Source organism: Rana temporaria, chromosome 1 (assembly GCF_905171775.1).
Source record: "Rana temporaria chromosome 1, aRanTem1.1, whole genome shotgun sequence".
NCBI classification, from domain to species: domain Eukaryota; kingdom Metazoa; phylum Chordata; class Amphibia; order Anura; family Ranidae; genus Rana; species Rana temporaria.
Window position 1 is genome coordinate 399,488,302 of NC_053489.1, and position 16,536 is coordinate 399,504,837.

Genomic DNA, 16,536 nt, shown 5'->3' on the forward strand with positions numbered 1-16,536 from the left:
CGTTTGAATAAAAGACAACCTTTTTGGTCATTGGAGTGCGGCTATCCATTTCCTTTCTTCGTATCCTATGCATGGTCAGTGCATTGCCAGCACCCACGGTATACTGAGTCAGTCTAATTCTATATAGTGACCCACCTGGAGCGGTGATCCTCTTTCTTCTCGATAGGCAATACTGACTGGCATCACTGATGGGCACAGATTGGCGTCACTGATAGGCAATACTGACTGGCATCACTAATGGGCACAGATTGGTATCACTGATAGGCACAGATTGGCATCACTACTGGTAACTGACTGGCATCACTGCTGGGCACAATTGGGGCTGCACCGATGATCAGTGCCCTGATAACCTGTACAGGTCTCCCCTGCAAGGAGATGCTGCTGATCTGCTCTCCTGACACTTTGTCAGTGTGAGGCTAGGAAAACTGATTACCAGCACTTCCGTGTTTACATGTGATCCACTGTGATTGGACACAGTGTGCCCATACCTCCCAACATTTTGAGATGGGAATGAGGGACGCCTACTAGCAAACGTATGTAGGCATAGGACATGCCCCATGCCACACCCCCTTAAAGGAGAATTAACCAAGAAAAAGGTTAAATAAATCCACAAGGGCTTTTTTTTGCCACTACTATTCCTTTATATTGGCCTTTAAAATTTACAAATGCAGCAATTAAAAATTTGGATGAAAGGTTTAGTTCTGGGAAACTCTTTTTGGAAGATAAAAAGTGCATTTTTTATACAACTATATAGATCAGACCAAAATGAGGGACAAATGAGGAGGAAAGAGGGACAGAGGGATATTGCTCCAAATCAGGGACAGTTGGGAGGTATGGTGTGCCCACGATTGCTGCGACAGTGGTGAGACTGGGGCAACATCATATGACGTCATCCCAGAACGAAAAGGGGATCCCATCCCGTGGCGGGTTGCCACCTCATCCCTTTAAATCCGAAGACCTATTAATTACACGGGTTCTGCGACTGATTAAGGTGCTAATTTAACTCACTTAGTGCCTTGCCTGCATTAAATTAGCCTCAGAACCTGTGTAATTCATGTGTTCGGGTTTAAAGGATCATGTGGCAACTCTACGCCCGCCGTCATTCGACTATTCGGCGGGCATGAGGTGGTTATGATAAAAATTGCAGAGGGTTTAATACTATGTTGAGCCACGCCCAAAATTCAGCGCAGTGTAGCCACTCCCATTCCTAGCTGCAGACAATATGCATGTTGTGTTTCATGAAGTTTAATAAAGTTCTCTATAAAGAAGAATGACATGAGAAGAAGGAGCGTGCTTGGTTCTGTGCATCCTCCTGCAAGCTGTACGTAATTGGAATCTCCTCCCAGTGTAACATAAGCCTTCACCAAAGGACTGCGCCTTTAAACGATAGCCCCATGACATTACAGAAACTTCAACCTCATCCTCCCTTCCAGCCAATCACAAGCTGCCGCTCTGACGTGCGCGCAGCCAATCAGCTCGCTCTTCTCAGTTTGACTCGTCCGCTTAGCCAGATAAACTTTATGCTGGGATCGGCCCCGGGGGTCCCCGGAGATGGGCTGGCCCAGAATGACGTCAGAGGGACAGTAACCAGTCGCGTCTTTCGCCGCGCTAGATTGATAAGCCCGCCGGCCAATAGGATCCGGGCGCTGGTATTTCCTGTATAGTAGTTTTTAATATGGCGAAGACTTACGACTATTTGTTTAAACTGCTTCTGATCGGGGACTCGGGGGTCGGGAAGACGTGCGTGCTGTTCAGATTCTCAGAGGATGCCTTCAACTCTACCTTCATCTCCACCATAGGTGAGAGGCGGGGAGCAACTGGTGGGACTGACAGGGGAGCAGGCAGTGCTGGGGCCAGACAGGCAGCCGCACACAGGAAAGTCAGGGCAGGAGGCTACGTGTTCAGGCTGCTGGGGAGCTCAGGCAGGCACATTCACATGGGATCAGAACTACTATATGCCTTAGTAGTGCATGGGTACTCAACCTGTGGCCCTCCAGCTTTTGTGGAACTACAAGTCCCAAGAGGCATTGCAGGGCTGACAGTTACAAGCATGACTCCCAAAGGCAGAGGCATGATGGGACTTGTAGTTCCTTAACAGCCGGAGGGCCACAGGTTGAGTACCCATGTATAGTGAGTGGTAAATCTCAAATTCCTTGCTGCTGAATCTGACACTTCCTGGTGTGTCAAGTGAGCCCCCCTGGTACTATGCTCAGCCCCCCCCCCCCTTTCTGCTCTGGGGGCACTCGGTAGGTGGGAGGGGCGAGAGACCCGCGAAGAGGAGGATCGGGGCCACTCTGTGCAATACCGCTGCATAGAGCAGGTAAGTATAACATGTTCGTTAATTGAGAATGACTTGCCTTTAATATCACTTTAAATCTAGAGTTGATTGTATTCTATTGCCAGATTGTAATGTATATGATGAGCCTTCGATAGTATTCGCCAGAAAATGTTTCCTTCTATTCCTGTGTCCCAGTGGAACTCTAGGCTACTGAATAAAAATTGTCGGACAGTCAGGATTTTTAATGCAGAAGAGACATACTTTAAAACTACTTGCCTGCCTGTCCGCCCGTCCTTGTACTATAAGGCTCCATTCACATTGTAACGCCGCGTATTTTGCCGCGATTAGTTTACTTTTTTTTTTTTTTTTCACAAAGAATTTACATTGATGTCTATGGCCGAACGCCAATGCCGCCTGAAAAAAAGGGTCCGGGACTTGTTTTCAGGCGTTTATGAGATGTGAACCATCTCATAGACATCAATGGAAATTCTCCCCTCCAGCGGCACGGGCGTCGCGCTTCAGGCGTTTTGTCGCCTAGGAGTGAATGCAGCCTTAGCCGCGCACATGCAGCTCACTGTACAAATTCGGCAATGCCAAATCTGACTGGACTCCTGTGCATGCGTGTGCGTGACGTCATATCTGCCCAGCCATACACTATACATCTTGAATGTATAATCTGTCAATCAAGACCCAGAAGCCAGCCGCCTCCAAGCGGGGAGCTCAGTGATGCCGCATCGCTGGAGCTGAGGTGAGTATTATTCTGCTTAAGGCCCCTTTCACACGGTCGGACTGTTCAGGTCCGCCTGTCATATTTGTCAGCGGACCTATGGAGTGTCGGATGTCCGCTGACGTCCAACCCGATCCGCTAAAATCAGACGGATGGCAAAACGTTGCTATCTGTCCATATCGGATCGGGTGAGATCTGATGAAAATGGGCATGCAGTCCGTTTTCATCAGATCTCTCCATAGGAGACAGCGGCGCTGCACAAGCCCCTCCCCGCTCAGTGAGCAGAGAGGGACCTGTCATACTCCAGTTCAGTGGAGAGATCTCCCGCTGAGCTGGTGGACTCCGCTGAGACGGATTTGCCTAGTGTGAAAGGGGCCTTAAAGGGGAGGTTCACCCTAAAAACCACTTTCTCTAATTACACTGGCCCCCCACATTACAATACAATTATGCCTGTTATGTTTTTTTTGATGCTGTACATACCTTCGTACAGCTATTCACCCCTGGCTTCGGGGTTGCGAGTCCCGCGGGAGTGGGCGTTCCTCACATGCTGGTGATTGACGTTTTGACAAAAAACAGCTCCCCCCGTCGCGTAAGCCGCGTCACGACTGGCGAAAGGAGCCGAACGGCGAGTCGGCGCTATATTGCGCATCGCCGTTCGGCTCCTTTCGCCAATGTAATTAGAGAAAGTGGTTTTTAGGGTGAACCTCCCCTTTAAGCTCACAACACATGTTACAATCTGATTGCAAAGACGCCATTAGATCTGTCAACAACTATGTAATGTATACAGAATGATTGGATAGTGTAGGTAAGTCCACATGTTACAAGGTTTTGATGGATGTAAAGTTAATTGTACAAACATTGTAACTTGTGTGGTGAGTCTTGGGGTCATCGCACACGTTACAGCCTGTTTTTACAATCTCCTTTAGATCTACCAACAACAATGTAGGGAAGGGCCCGCCTGATTAAATGCAGATCCATTGGTCATTTGGGGTAGGTGCAAATGTTACATTGTTTTGGTAGATCTAATTTTGATTGTACAGAGATTGCATCGGTCAGATTGTAATGCTATTGATGAGCCTCAAGGTGGCCATACACTATACAATTTGAATGTATAATCTCTGTAATCTCCTTTAGGCTACTTTCACACTGGAGGTGTTTTTCAGGCACTAAAAATAGAGCCTCAAAAATTCCTCTCCAGTGTGAAAGCATGAGTGCTTTCACACTGGAGTGGTGCGCTTTCAGGACGGGAAAAAAGTATCAGCATCTTTGGGGTGTTGCGGGAGCGGTGAATACACCACTCTTAAAACGCCGCTATCAATGGCCAACGGCCAGTTCTCAGATCAGCAGATGCTCTTGATCAAGATCATCTGCTAAGTTGGCTGATCAGCAGAACTACCCCCAGCACTACCACTCATCCCATCACCCCCACACTGCGGCACGCAGCACTTTGTGGGTGCTTTTAACCCCTTTTCGGTCACTAGTGGTGGTTAAAAGCACCCTGCTAGCCGCCAAAAAGCACAGCTAAAACAATGGTAAATAGCGGCGCTTTACCGCTGACGCCCCGTCACGTGTGGGTTTACCAAAGCTATGCAATATGTGGACACGCCTACCTGTCCAGTCAGGCAGACCCTTGTTCTGCATAGTTAATGGTTGATCTAGAGCAGTGGTTCTCAACCTGGGGGTCGAATGACGATTTGCCAGGGGTCACCAAATCCTGGGCTGTTTCTGAAGCCCCCACTGCTCTCCCAGCCTTTTCACGACTGCCCAGCTGGGCTGTTCCTGGAGCCTGCGGCTGCCCACTCAGACTCTTCGCAGCCATTCAGGTCACCGCATGGCTGGGGAGCAGAGATTAGAGGTCAGCTGGCTGGTGAGGAATGTGAAGTTGGAGGGGCTGGAGGAGACCCTATCTCCTGATTTCGACATAGGTGTCACTGCTGCGAGACACAGTGAAGCTGCGAGACACAGTGAAGCTGCGAGACACAGTGAAGCTGGAGACACAATGAGTAACACTTCCTGTGATTAGAGTTGCGATTAAAAGTCCCCACTACAGTTCTCAGGGAAAGAAAGGAGAACAAAGAGCGGTACATCCAAAATTGTACCATAAGAGGTTTTAATAATGTACGAGTGGAAGGGACTCGGAGCGCTAAATGTCCGTGGGTTAGGGGTGAAAATTACTTGTCTTGCCTTGGGTGCTGACAACCCACGCTACAAAAATGTTACTGTTAGGGGTCCCCACAACTTGAGAAATTTAATCAAGGGGTCACGGCACTAGTGAGGTTGATCTAGAGCAGTGGTTCTCAACCTGGGGGTCGGGACCCCCTTGGGGGTCAAATGAGGATTTGCCAGGGGTCCCCTAAATCTGGGCTGTTCCTGAAGCCTGTGGCCGCCCACTCAGCCTCTTCACAGCCGTCCATTCACGACATGAATGTGAGGAATGTGAAGTGGGAGGGGCTGGAGGAGACCCTATCTGCTGATTTCAGCATAAGTGTCACTGCTACGAGAAACCACAAAGTCGGAGACACAGTGAGTAGCACTACCTGTGATTAGAGTTGCATTTAAAAGTCCCCACTACAGTTCTCAGATCAGCAGATGACCTTGATCAAGAGCACCTAAGTTGGCTGATCCCAACTCCCCGCCAGCACTGCCACTGATCCCAACTCCCCGCCAGCACTGCCACTGATCCCAACTCCCCGCCAGCACTGCCACTGATCCCAACTCCCCGCCAGCACTGCCACTGATCCCAACTCCCCGCCAGCACTGCCACTGATCCCAACTCCCCGCCAGCACTGCCACTGATCCCAACTCCCCGCCAGCACTGCCACTGATCCCAACTCCCCGCCAGCACTGCCACTGATCCCAACTCCCCGCCAGCATTGCCACTGATCCCAACTCCCCGCCAGCATTGCCACTAATCCCATACTCCCCACCAGGGAGTAAGAAAAGGAATAAAAATAGAGAATACATGGAAGGGAGAGGAAAAGAGGGGGAGAAACAAAGAAAAAGGGAGAGAAAGAATAAGAGAAAGAACAAGAGAGGGATGGGGATAACAAAACAAGAAATTAGGATAGAGAGAGATAAAAGTGAAAGAAAGGAGTACAAAGAGAAAGAGTGGTACATTCTAAAATGTACTATAAGGGGTTTTAATACTGTACGAGTGAAAGGGACTCGGGGACCGCTAAATGTCCGTGGGTTAAGGGCGCAAATCACTTGTCTTGCCTTTGGTGCCAAAAACCCACGATAGGAAAATAATTTTACCGTTAGGGGTCCCCACAACTTGGGAAATTTTACCAAGGGGTCACGGCACTAGAAAGGTTGAGAACCACTGATCTAGAGGATATTGTATAACCTGACTTGTATAGTGGATGGTGTGCTACACAATCAATTTAGATCAACCAAAACAATGCAATTTGAGCAATTGCCTGCCTAATCTATAAATTATTTTATACCCACTCAGACAAGCCCCTGCACTACCTTTATGTTGGCATATCGAACAGAGATTGTACAGTCAGGTTGTAATGTAATTGGTGACCCTAAGGCCCCATACTCACGACCAAACATGTCTGCTGAAACTGGCCCGCAGGCCAGTTTCAGCAGACATGTTTGGTCGTGTGTAGGTGCGAGCGGGCCGAATTCCAGCAAACATTTGCCCGCCGGGCCTTTTCCCAGCAGACAAATATTCCTGGACTTGTTTTAAAACAGCCCGCTGGAATTCAGCCCGCTCGGACATGTACGGTCGTCAGTACAGACCTACCGTACATGTCCAGGCGCCCGCCGTCCCTCGCATGCGTCGAATGACTTCGACGCATGCGTGGAAGCATTTTAAAGGCGGGCCGCCCACGTCGCCGCGTCATTGTCGCGGCGACACCGCGTCATCGACGCGGCGACACCGCGGACACGCCCCGCGTATTGTTTACGCGCGGACTTCTGTACGATGGTGTGTACAACCATCGTACAGAAGCCCTCTGGCAGACATGTATGGTGAAAACGGTCCGACGGACCGCTTTCACCATACATGTTTGTCCGTGTGTACCCGGCCTAAGGCTCACCACACCCGTTACAATCTGACTGTACAATGAACTTAAGATCAAATAAAACCATCTAATATGAGCACCTACCTATTCTATCAAATAATTTTATGCACAGTCAGGCAGGTCTTTGTACTGCATACTTGGTAGTAGATCTAACGGAGATTGCATTTTGTCCCAGTAGTGGGAATCTATCTAATGAGAACACCGCCAACAATAAAATGGCTCACTGTTCCAATCTAAAAGGTTTTGTGCACACGGCCATAGGACTTTAGGTAGGATTTCGCTTGGCGATAAGATCCAACGTAAAATCTTGTCCGTACATTCTAGACCAGGGATCTTCAAACTACGGCCCTCTAGCTGTTGCAGAACTACACATTCCATGAGGCATTGTAAAACTCTGACATTCACAGACATGACTAAGCATGATGGGAATTGTAGTTCCTGAACAACTGGAGGGCCGTAGTTTAAGGACCTCTGTTCTAGACACTTGTGGCAGTGAGGGTGCGGATTTAGGATGCTAGGTCACAGGCAGCTCCTGCCCCCTGACATCCTTGGTATTCAGGGCCTATATAATTGGCACCATGGACACAAGAGATTTTCCTTTTTTTTTCCCCTTCTGTCCCTCGGAGCCTCTGCAGACTGTTTTCTGTGTTTTCAGCTTCTCATGAAATGTGTTAAGTCTCTAGGCTCAATTCACAAAGCTTTGTTTAAGCCATGCAATTGTAATTTTTAAATCTCTATGGACTCAACTGAAAATAACAGTTAAAAAAATAAATAATCCTTAGGTTGCCTTTAAACAGGCGTTTAGGTGCATATATTGAGTTCCAGTGGATTTTTGTGGCTGCTATGACAGGTCTATTTGAATAGTGGTGGCCACTCTGCCTTTTTAAAGTATTGACAGGCAGCCATGTAGCCGCACACCAAGTGGTTACATTTGGTTAGGAATGGGTGCCCAAGCATAAATGTAGTCAGAAATCCAGTGTATGTGGTTATATGCATGCGTGAAGAGGGCCTTATTGTGGTGGTAGCTTTGTGAATTGTGCCTTATGTCTCCTGAAGTATGCCCCAACTACTATAGCATCTACGCAGTCTCTGACATCCCTTGTAGCAAGCAGGTAGTCTTTGACTGTATCCTATTGCTTGCCTGCAGGTTTACAACAGCTTTCTGAAGTTTTATATTCCCTAAATCTTATATGTGAATCTTGGCTGATGCCAGGGCCACACCCAAAGCCCCCTTGATCAAGAAAGGTGACCACCATTGCTCTAGGACGTAATTTTCCGCTATAAACATTTTCACAGTAAACTTGTGTGCAGGGCGATTTTATTGCATCTATTCTAATGGATGACATTGTAGAGAAGATCTAAAATGCCAACGTTGCTCTGATTGTGTGAATGACTTGCTAAACTTTGGACTTGCTGCTTCGTTTTATTGAGGAGGATATCAGGTGCTGTGTTGTACATTTCCTAGTCATTGCCACTGGTATGCAGATCAGTACTTTTGTTTCTCTATTATGCCTAGACCCAGTTTACACAGGGGCGGCACGACTTTGGGGCGAGGCGACTTGCAAAATGACTTCTGTATTGAAATCAATGCAAGTCGCCCCCAAAGTCGTACAAGAACCCTTTTCTAAGTTAGAGCGACTTGAGTCGCCTGACGAGTCGCCCCTGTGTGAACCAGCTCTTAGAGTATATTGTGTAACTGCTAGAACATAGAAAATGGCAATGGCGAAAAAGGTCCTCCAAGAAATGTTTAGTAAATCCAGATTTTCGGTTCCAAAACATTTTTTAGGGTCTGGTAGACCTTTGATGTTTCCTCTTCCTCCAGCCACTGCAGATCAGGGACACGCAGGGAAAAATTGCTTTCTGAATGGCTGTCAACCAGCTTTAAACCACTACCACTAAAGCCCTACTCCAGACAAAAACCTTTTCTTGTTAGTTTTTAGCAGAATTAGGATAGAACCTGGATAGGTTTTTATTTTTTTGTGGTTTGTAAGCCCCATTGGGGAGATTTCCCGCCTTTTTCCCTCAGGACTGAAATTATGGGAAATCTTTCCAGTGTCTCCACCTCCTGCAACATAACACCTTTTCTTTAGGAAAATGGATTTGGACTGGAACCTCTATCGGGTTATTACCTACTTATCTTTTCATCTCCGTACTGTTACCTTAATTTCTTGTTCTGCGGTCTCAGGACAGGAAGCAAGGTGACATCTCTCTAACAGGGTCTCCAACATCTATTCTGGGTCACAGGGTTGCACTTATTTATGTACTTCTGTGACCCAGATTCAACTGACAGTGGGCTGAAGCCTTCTGTTGGCAGATGTCGCAGAGCCTCTCCAGACACTGCAAGGATCCAAACTTTAGTGTAGGTGTCAAGCCAGATTTTTGACAGGCAACTGGCTCGGCCTCCCACTGCGCTGATGAGAGCGTGAGCCAGCTGCTGCCATCCTCTCCACAGCCCTGTGCCCTAATGAGCATTGGAGGGGTAGAGCAGAGAGCCAGAGACTGACGGTAATGCCTCGTACAGGAGGAAAATCAAGAACCTGCTCGGTTGCTTTTCCCGTGTACACACGGCCGGTTTTCCTGACAGGAAAACTGCCATGACAGCTTTGGTCGTTAAAACCGGCCGTGTGTATGCTCAACTGCAGCGTTTCCCATAGGAAAACTGCAGAGCAAAAAAACGCACAGAATCGCGGCGGGACAAAAGAGAACAAGTTCTCTTTTTTTTTTTTTTTGCTCGCAGTCTTCCTGTCAGAAAAAACTGCTATGGAGCATACACACGGTCGGTTTTCCCGACCAAAAGCAAACATGGCAGTTTTCCCATAAAACAGGTATTTGCACCACTTCCGGATATAGACCCCCCTCCCCGTTGTGTTCTGGGAAACACTCGGCTCCCAGAACACAACGGGAACCAGTGGAACTGCACAGCGCGACTCGCGCATGCACAGTAGGGAACCAGGCAGTGAAGCCACAGCGCTTCACTTCCCGATTCCCTTACAGAGGATGGTGGCGGAGGAAGCCGAGAGCCAAGCTACTGCTCGGCTTCGGCGGATGTGCTGGACAGGTAAGTGTACATTTTTTAACAGACAGCAGCAGCTGTATTTGTAGCTGCTGTTTAAAAAAAAAAAAAATTGCAGGTGAACCCCCGCTTTAAAGCCCTGTAGGGAATGTCTATTTGGTTTGCAGCACTTTGTCCAACACTAAACTATTCACCTCCGCTCTCTGTGATGGTAACAATCTTATGTCCTTCCCACAGGGTCTGTTTTGTCAGAAGCCTGTTATTTCTTCAGCTTGGATTTTGAAGGCATAGTTCATTATTTCTTTTAGAATGATTCCTTTAAAGCAGGGGTCTCCAAACAAAGTGTACTATATATACCGTGCATCCGCAAAGCATTCACAGCGCTTCACTTTTTCCACATTTTGTTATGTTAGTCTTATTCCAAAATGGATTAAATTCATTATTTTCCTCAAAATGCTACAAACAATACCCCATAATGTGAAAGAAGTTTGTTTAAAATCTTTGCAAATTTATTAAAAATAAAAAAAAATCACATGTACATAAGTATTCACAGACTTTGTCATGACGCTCAAAATTAAGCGCCCATGCATCCCGTTAACACTAATCATCCTTCAGATGTTTCTACAACTTGATTGTAGTCCCGTCCACCTGTGGTAATTTCAGTTGATTGTACATGATGTGGAAAAGTGCACACCTGTCTTCAGTGCCTTGAAAAAGTATTCATACTCCTTTTCCACATTTTGTTATGTTACAACCAAAAATGTAAATTCATTTTATGTGATAGACCAACAGAATGTGGCACATAATTGTGAAGTGAAAGGAAAATGATAAATGGTTATATATATATATATATATATATATATATATATATGTGTGTGTGTGTGTGTGTGTGTGTGTGTGTGTGTGTGTGTGTGGCATGCATTTATATTCAGCCCCCCTAAATCAATACTTTGTAGAACTATCTTTTGCTGCAATTACAACTGCAAGTCTTTTTGGGGATGTCTCTACCAGCTTTGCACATCTAGAGTTTTTTTTTATTTTTTTTTTCTCATTTGCAAAATAGGTCAAGCTCTGTTAGATTGGATTTTTTAAGTCTTGCCACAGATTATCAATTGAATTTAGGTCTGGACTTTGACAGGGCAATTCTAACACATGAATATGCTTTGATCTAAACTATTCCATTGTAGCTCTGGCTGTATGTTTAGGGTCGTTGTCCTGCTGGAAGGTGAACCTCTGCCCCAATCTCAAGTCTTTTGCAGACTCGAACAGGTTTTCTTCTAAGATTGCCCTGTATTTGGCTCCATCCATTTTTCCATCAAATCTGACCAGCTTCCCTGTCCCTGCTGAAGAAAAGCATCCCACAACATGATTCTGCCACCACCATGTTGTACAGTGGGATAGTGTGTTCAGGGTGGTGTGCCGGGTTAGTTTTCCGCCAAACATAACCTTTTTCCTTTTAGGCCAAAAAGTACAATTTTTGGTCTCATCTGACCAGAGCATCTTCTTCCACATGTTTGCTGCGTCCCCCACATGGCTTCCTGCAAACGGGACTTTTGTCTTTCTTTCAACAATGGCTTTCTTCTTGCCACTCTTTCATAAAGGTCAGATTTGTGGAGTGCACGACTAATCTAATCATTATCCTGTGGACAGATTCTCCCACCTGAGCTGTGGATCTCTGCAGCTCCTAATGCTCTCCTTGCCCTACCTGTCAGTTATGTGGATGGCCATGAAGAGAAGAATGGACAGCCACACTCCGATGACCATTAAGGTTGTCTTTTATTCAAACGAACAGCAGGTACATGAGCCATGAATAAGCACTAGTTCAGTGCGAAACGCGTCGGCTGTTCCCCTGTTCCATTGCTGTACCCCTGTGATGTGATGTACCTGCTGTTCGTTTAAATAAAAGACAACCTTAATGGTCATCGGAGTGCTGCTGTCCATTCTTCTCTTCATATCCTATGCATGTCTAGTGCATTGCCAGCACCCACGGTATCCTGAGTTAGTCTATTACTACATAGTTGACCCACCTGGAGCGGTGATCCTTCTTCTCTCAATATGTGGATGGCCATGTCTTAGAAGGTTTGCAGTTCTTAATTTTTGGATGATGGATTGAACAGTGCTCCGTGAGATGTTCAAAGCTTGGGATATTTTTTTTATAACCTAACCCTGCTTTAAACTTCTCCACAACTTTTTCCCTGACCTGCCTGGTGGGTTCCTTGGCCTTCATGATGCTGTTTTTTTCTCAAACAATCTTCTAATAAATATCTTCTTATAAATACAGCTATTCTGTATTTTCTGCAGAATTGAAGGTCCCAATAAGCACAGTGACCTCCATCATCCATAAATGAAAGACGTTTGAAACCACCAGGACTCTTCCTAGAGTGGCCAAAACTGAGTGATCGGGGGTAAAGGGCATTAGTCAGGGAGGTGACAAAGAACCCAATGGTCACTGATAGGGTTGTACCGATACCGATACCAGTATCGGTATCGGGACCGATACCGAGTATTTGCGGGAGTACTCGTACTCGCGCAAATACCCCCGATACTAAATAGAATACTCCCCCCCCCCCCCCCCCCCACCGCTGCCATCGCCGCATCGCACCGCCGCATCGAAAGCCGCCGCATCGCACCGCCGCATGGGTTAAACGCAGTTCGGGAACATCACAGCTTTCATTTGAATAGCTGTAGTGTTCCCGGGCGTATAGACACTCCCCCTTGCCCGGGATTGGATGGGTGATCGTGATCTGTCCAATCCCGAGCAAGGGGGAGTGTCTATACGCGCGGGCAAAACAGCTATTCAAATGAATGCTGTGATCTTCTCCATGCGGCGGCAAAGGTATGGGGGACATGGCTGGTGGGACATGGCTGGTGGGACATGGCTAGAGGGACATGGCTGCATATGTGGAGGACATGGCTGGGGGGACATGGCTGCATATGTGGGGGACATGGCTGCATTTGGGGACACATTAAAAAAAAGTATCGGTATTCGGTATCGGCGACTACTTGAAAAAAAAGTATCGGTACTTGTACTCGTTCCTAAAAAAGTGGTATCGGGACAACCCTAGTCACTGACAAAGCTCCAGTGTTTCTCTGTGGAGAAAGGAGAACCTTCCAGAAGAACAACCATCTCTGCAGCGCTCCACCAATCAGAGACAAGTAAATAATGCGCAAGGATACACAAAACTCTGGTGTCAAAACAGCATATATAAATGTAAGGGCAAAGGGGATGGATCAAAGTCAAGGAATGATAGTTTAAAATAAACTGATCAGATAGTCTGTGGTTGGTATTTTGTGGGTACAAATCAGGCTCCACCAATCAGGCCTGTATGGTAGAGTTGCCAGATTGAAGCCACTCGTCAGTAAAAGGCACATGACAGCCTGCCTGAAGTTTGCCAAAAGGACTCTAACCATGAGAAACAAAGTTCTTTGGTCTGATGAAACCAAAATGTAACTCTTTGGCCTGAATGGCAAGTGTCATGCCTGGAGGAAACCGGGCACCCCTTAACCTCTGGCCAATACCATCCCTACAGTGAAGTATGGTAGTGGCAGCATCAAGCTGTGGGGATGTTTTTCAGAGGCAGGAACTGGGAGACTAGTCAGGATCGAGGGAAAGATGAATATGAATATACAGACACATCCTTGATGAAAACCTGTGCTCTGGGGCGAAGGTTCATCTTCCAACAGGACAACGTCCCTAAGCACCCAGACAAGACAACAAAGGAGTGGCTATGGGACAACTCTGAATGTCCTTGAGTGGCCCAGACTTGAATCAGATTGAACATCTCTGTAGAGATCTGAAAATGACTGGCGCTGATGGAGCTTGAGAGGTTCCACAGATAAAAATGGGAAAAACTACCCAATATTAGGTGTGATAAGCTTGTAGCATCAAACTCAAAAAGACTTGAGGCTGTAATTTGTGCCAAAGGTGCTTCAACAAAGTATTGAGCAATGGCTGTGAATACTTTTGAGGAAAATAATGAATTTAAAGAGGAACTGCAGTCTGCTCACATAATTTGTAATAAAAACATCTTTGCAATTTTGAAGCTTCCCTCCAACCACTTTGCATATTTTATATATACTGTGATTCTGTACTTGCCTATTATGTTGCAGAAATCTCCCTCCGCTGTGTCTGGCTGCATCCAGTTTAGCTGTGGGCAGCTGAAGCTGCTGCCAGTTCACTTCCTGGATTTATACACAGGCAAACCTCCAGCTCTGCAGCTCTCATTGGCCCTCTGACTCATCTCCCCCCCCCCCCTTCCTGGCAAACTCGCACTAGAGAACGGTGCATGATGTCATAAGCCTAGGCTTATTACCAGACAAGAAACAGGAAGTGGGCTGTGATCAACATGTGTATAAAGAAGTGGTCCATATAGGGAACTTGGTGTTGAGCTATTTGTCTAGAGGAAAAGAGATTTCACCTCCAAATACGGAAAGTTTTTTTCATGGTAAGAGCTGTGAAAATGTGGAATAGATTCCACACAGAGGTGGTTCTGGACAGCTCAGTAGATTGTTTAAAGAAAGCCCTGGATACTTTCCTAAGTGTACATAATATAACTGGGTACTAACATTTGTAGGTAAAGTTGATGAAGGGTAAATCCGATTGCCTCATGGGGGATCAGGAAGGAAATTTTTACCATGCTGTAGCAAATTGGATCATGCTCTGCTGGTTTTTCTTTTTTTTTTTTGCCTTCCTCTGGATCAACTGTGGGTATATGGGATTGTATGTATGGTTTTTATTTAATTTTTTTCCTCCTTTATTGCTTGAACTAGATGGACTTGTCCTATTTTTTTATTTTTTTTTACCTGACTAACTACCGTATATGGGGCAATGGAAATGAATCTGGACTAATAAAGTGGACTTTTGGCAGTACAAGTAGTTAATGTAAAAAAAACTATAAATATTTATTTATGAGAAAAGAGAAAATTACCCCTAGGGGCTTTGTGCTGCAGCAAGGAATAGAAACGTACCAAAAAGTATAAAAAAGTATAAATTTATTTAGAAATTATAAATAAATAAATATTTATTTATAAAAAACACAGAGTAAAATAGTATCGGCATATGATCTCAGTACATATAACACAAGGTAAAAATGCTTATACTTATGCAAATACATTCATAACATAAGAATGTGTAGCATCAGAGGGTGTGTATAAACTCTTAGTGCTTGAAACTGAGTTCGATATGCAAAATGGTAGATCTTGCTTTCACTCTCGACATGTTTCGCGTACATGATGCTTCATCAGGAGCATAGAAGTCTAATAACAGACATGCATAACCTAAACAAAAAGATGTCAATTAGTCAAACCAGTTTATACATAAAACAAATATACAAATCACAAATAGAATGTTAAAAAGCTGCTATACATTGTTGCTCGTGCAGTACGCAAACTGACCCGCAGATCAAGTGCATATAGAACCAGACCCAATCCACTCAGCAAGCTAATGACTTGGCATAGATAAACTTAAGTAATATCATATATAATAGTCGTAGATGACATTTAGATAATAACCATTCGGGTAGGGGCAACTTATAGAGGTGACAATTCTTAATGTCTGCATATAAAATCTACTTAAAAAAAAAAAAAACAGCGTGAAAACATTTCAAACATAGAGTTAGTTCTTACACTTACAGATCAAACAAATTTCCAAAGAAATACGTAGATCCAACCGCTAGTAGTAGAGTAAGATGTGTACAATGCTTTTTACCTAACCAGCCTCCTGGGCATATGGTCGGTGCTCTGAAATACACAGAGAAAGACAAAGCATTTCCTAAATGGCAAGGACATAATATGCAGACAAAAAGGGGGGTCACATAGGTGACCCGTATCAGACGAATGGTTGATTTAAACAAAAGGTAGGACAGTCAAATGGGCTCACCGTTGCGTGTAATGGTAAACAAGTTTAGCTGTGACACAATCTGTTGGTAAACGGTGATAGTGGGTAGGCGTCAAGACCCCATCCGAAGTCCCTCTGAACACATCTAGGCTTGAATAGGCTCCATGTACCTGGTTACTAAATGGCTGAGCACTAGAGGGGAGGTAGCCACCTCAGCGCAGCAAAAGGGGGGTAATTCTTTTAACAGGTGCGGCAGTATCTAGGGAGAGATCAATGTGTTAAGTTGCTATTAAATAAAAACCTAAACAGACTTGTAAGTATGGTTACAATAGTAGCCTATTGATAACAAGCCGTGGAAAGGAGTTACCTGAACAGCCGCACAGAGTTAGCCAGGGGGAGAGACAAGAAGCACGGAGGGGGTCATGCATAGACGCCGCAATCCTGTATGTAGCAACAGGAGTGCGGCGTCTGCCGTTCTTAAATTTCCCCATCGGAAGTGCGTCATTCCGCCTGGAAGTGACGTCACCCCGCGGGGTCACGGTTTACCGCGCATGCGCGGTTAGCGCCAAAATGGCGGTTCCCATCAAACCGTTCGTCATCAGGGGGACACGGCAGACCGGGCCAAAACGGCAATGTGTCACAGAGGCGTGC

General features: G+C 45.8%; 1 protein-coding gene across 1 annotated transcript in view; it reads left to right on the forward strand.

The window, feature by feature from the left end:
• Positions 1-1,513: 1,513 nt before the first annotated feature.
• The window catches only part of LOC120913251 (ras-related protein Rab-8A), a 67,104-nt gene continuing 52,081 nt past the window's right edge, over positions 1,514-16,536 (forward strand). The window contains exon 1 of the mRNA XM_040323075.1: positions 1,514-1,799. Coding sequence (XP_040179009.1) covers positions 1,676-1,799 — 124 coding nt within the window. The 5' untranslated portion in view covers positions 1,514-1,675. The remainder of the gene's footprint in view (positions 1,800-16,536) is intronic.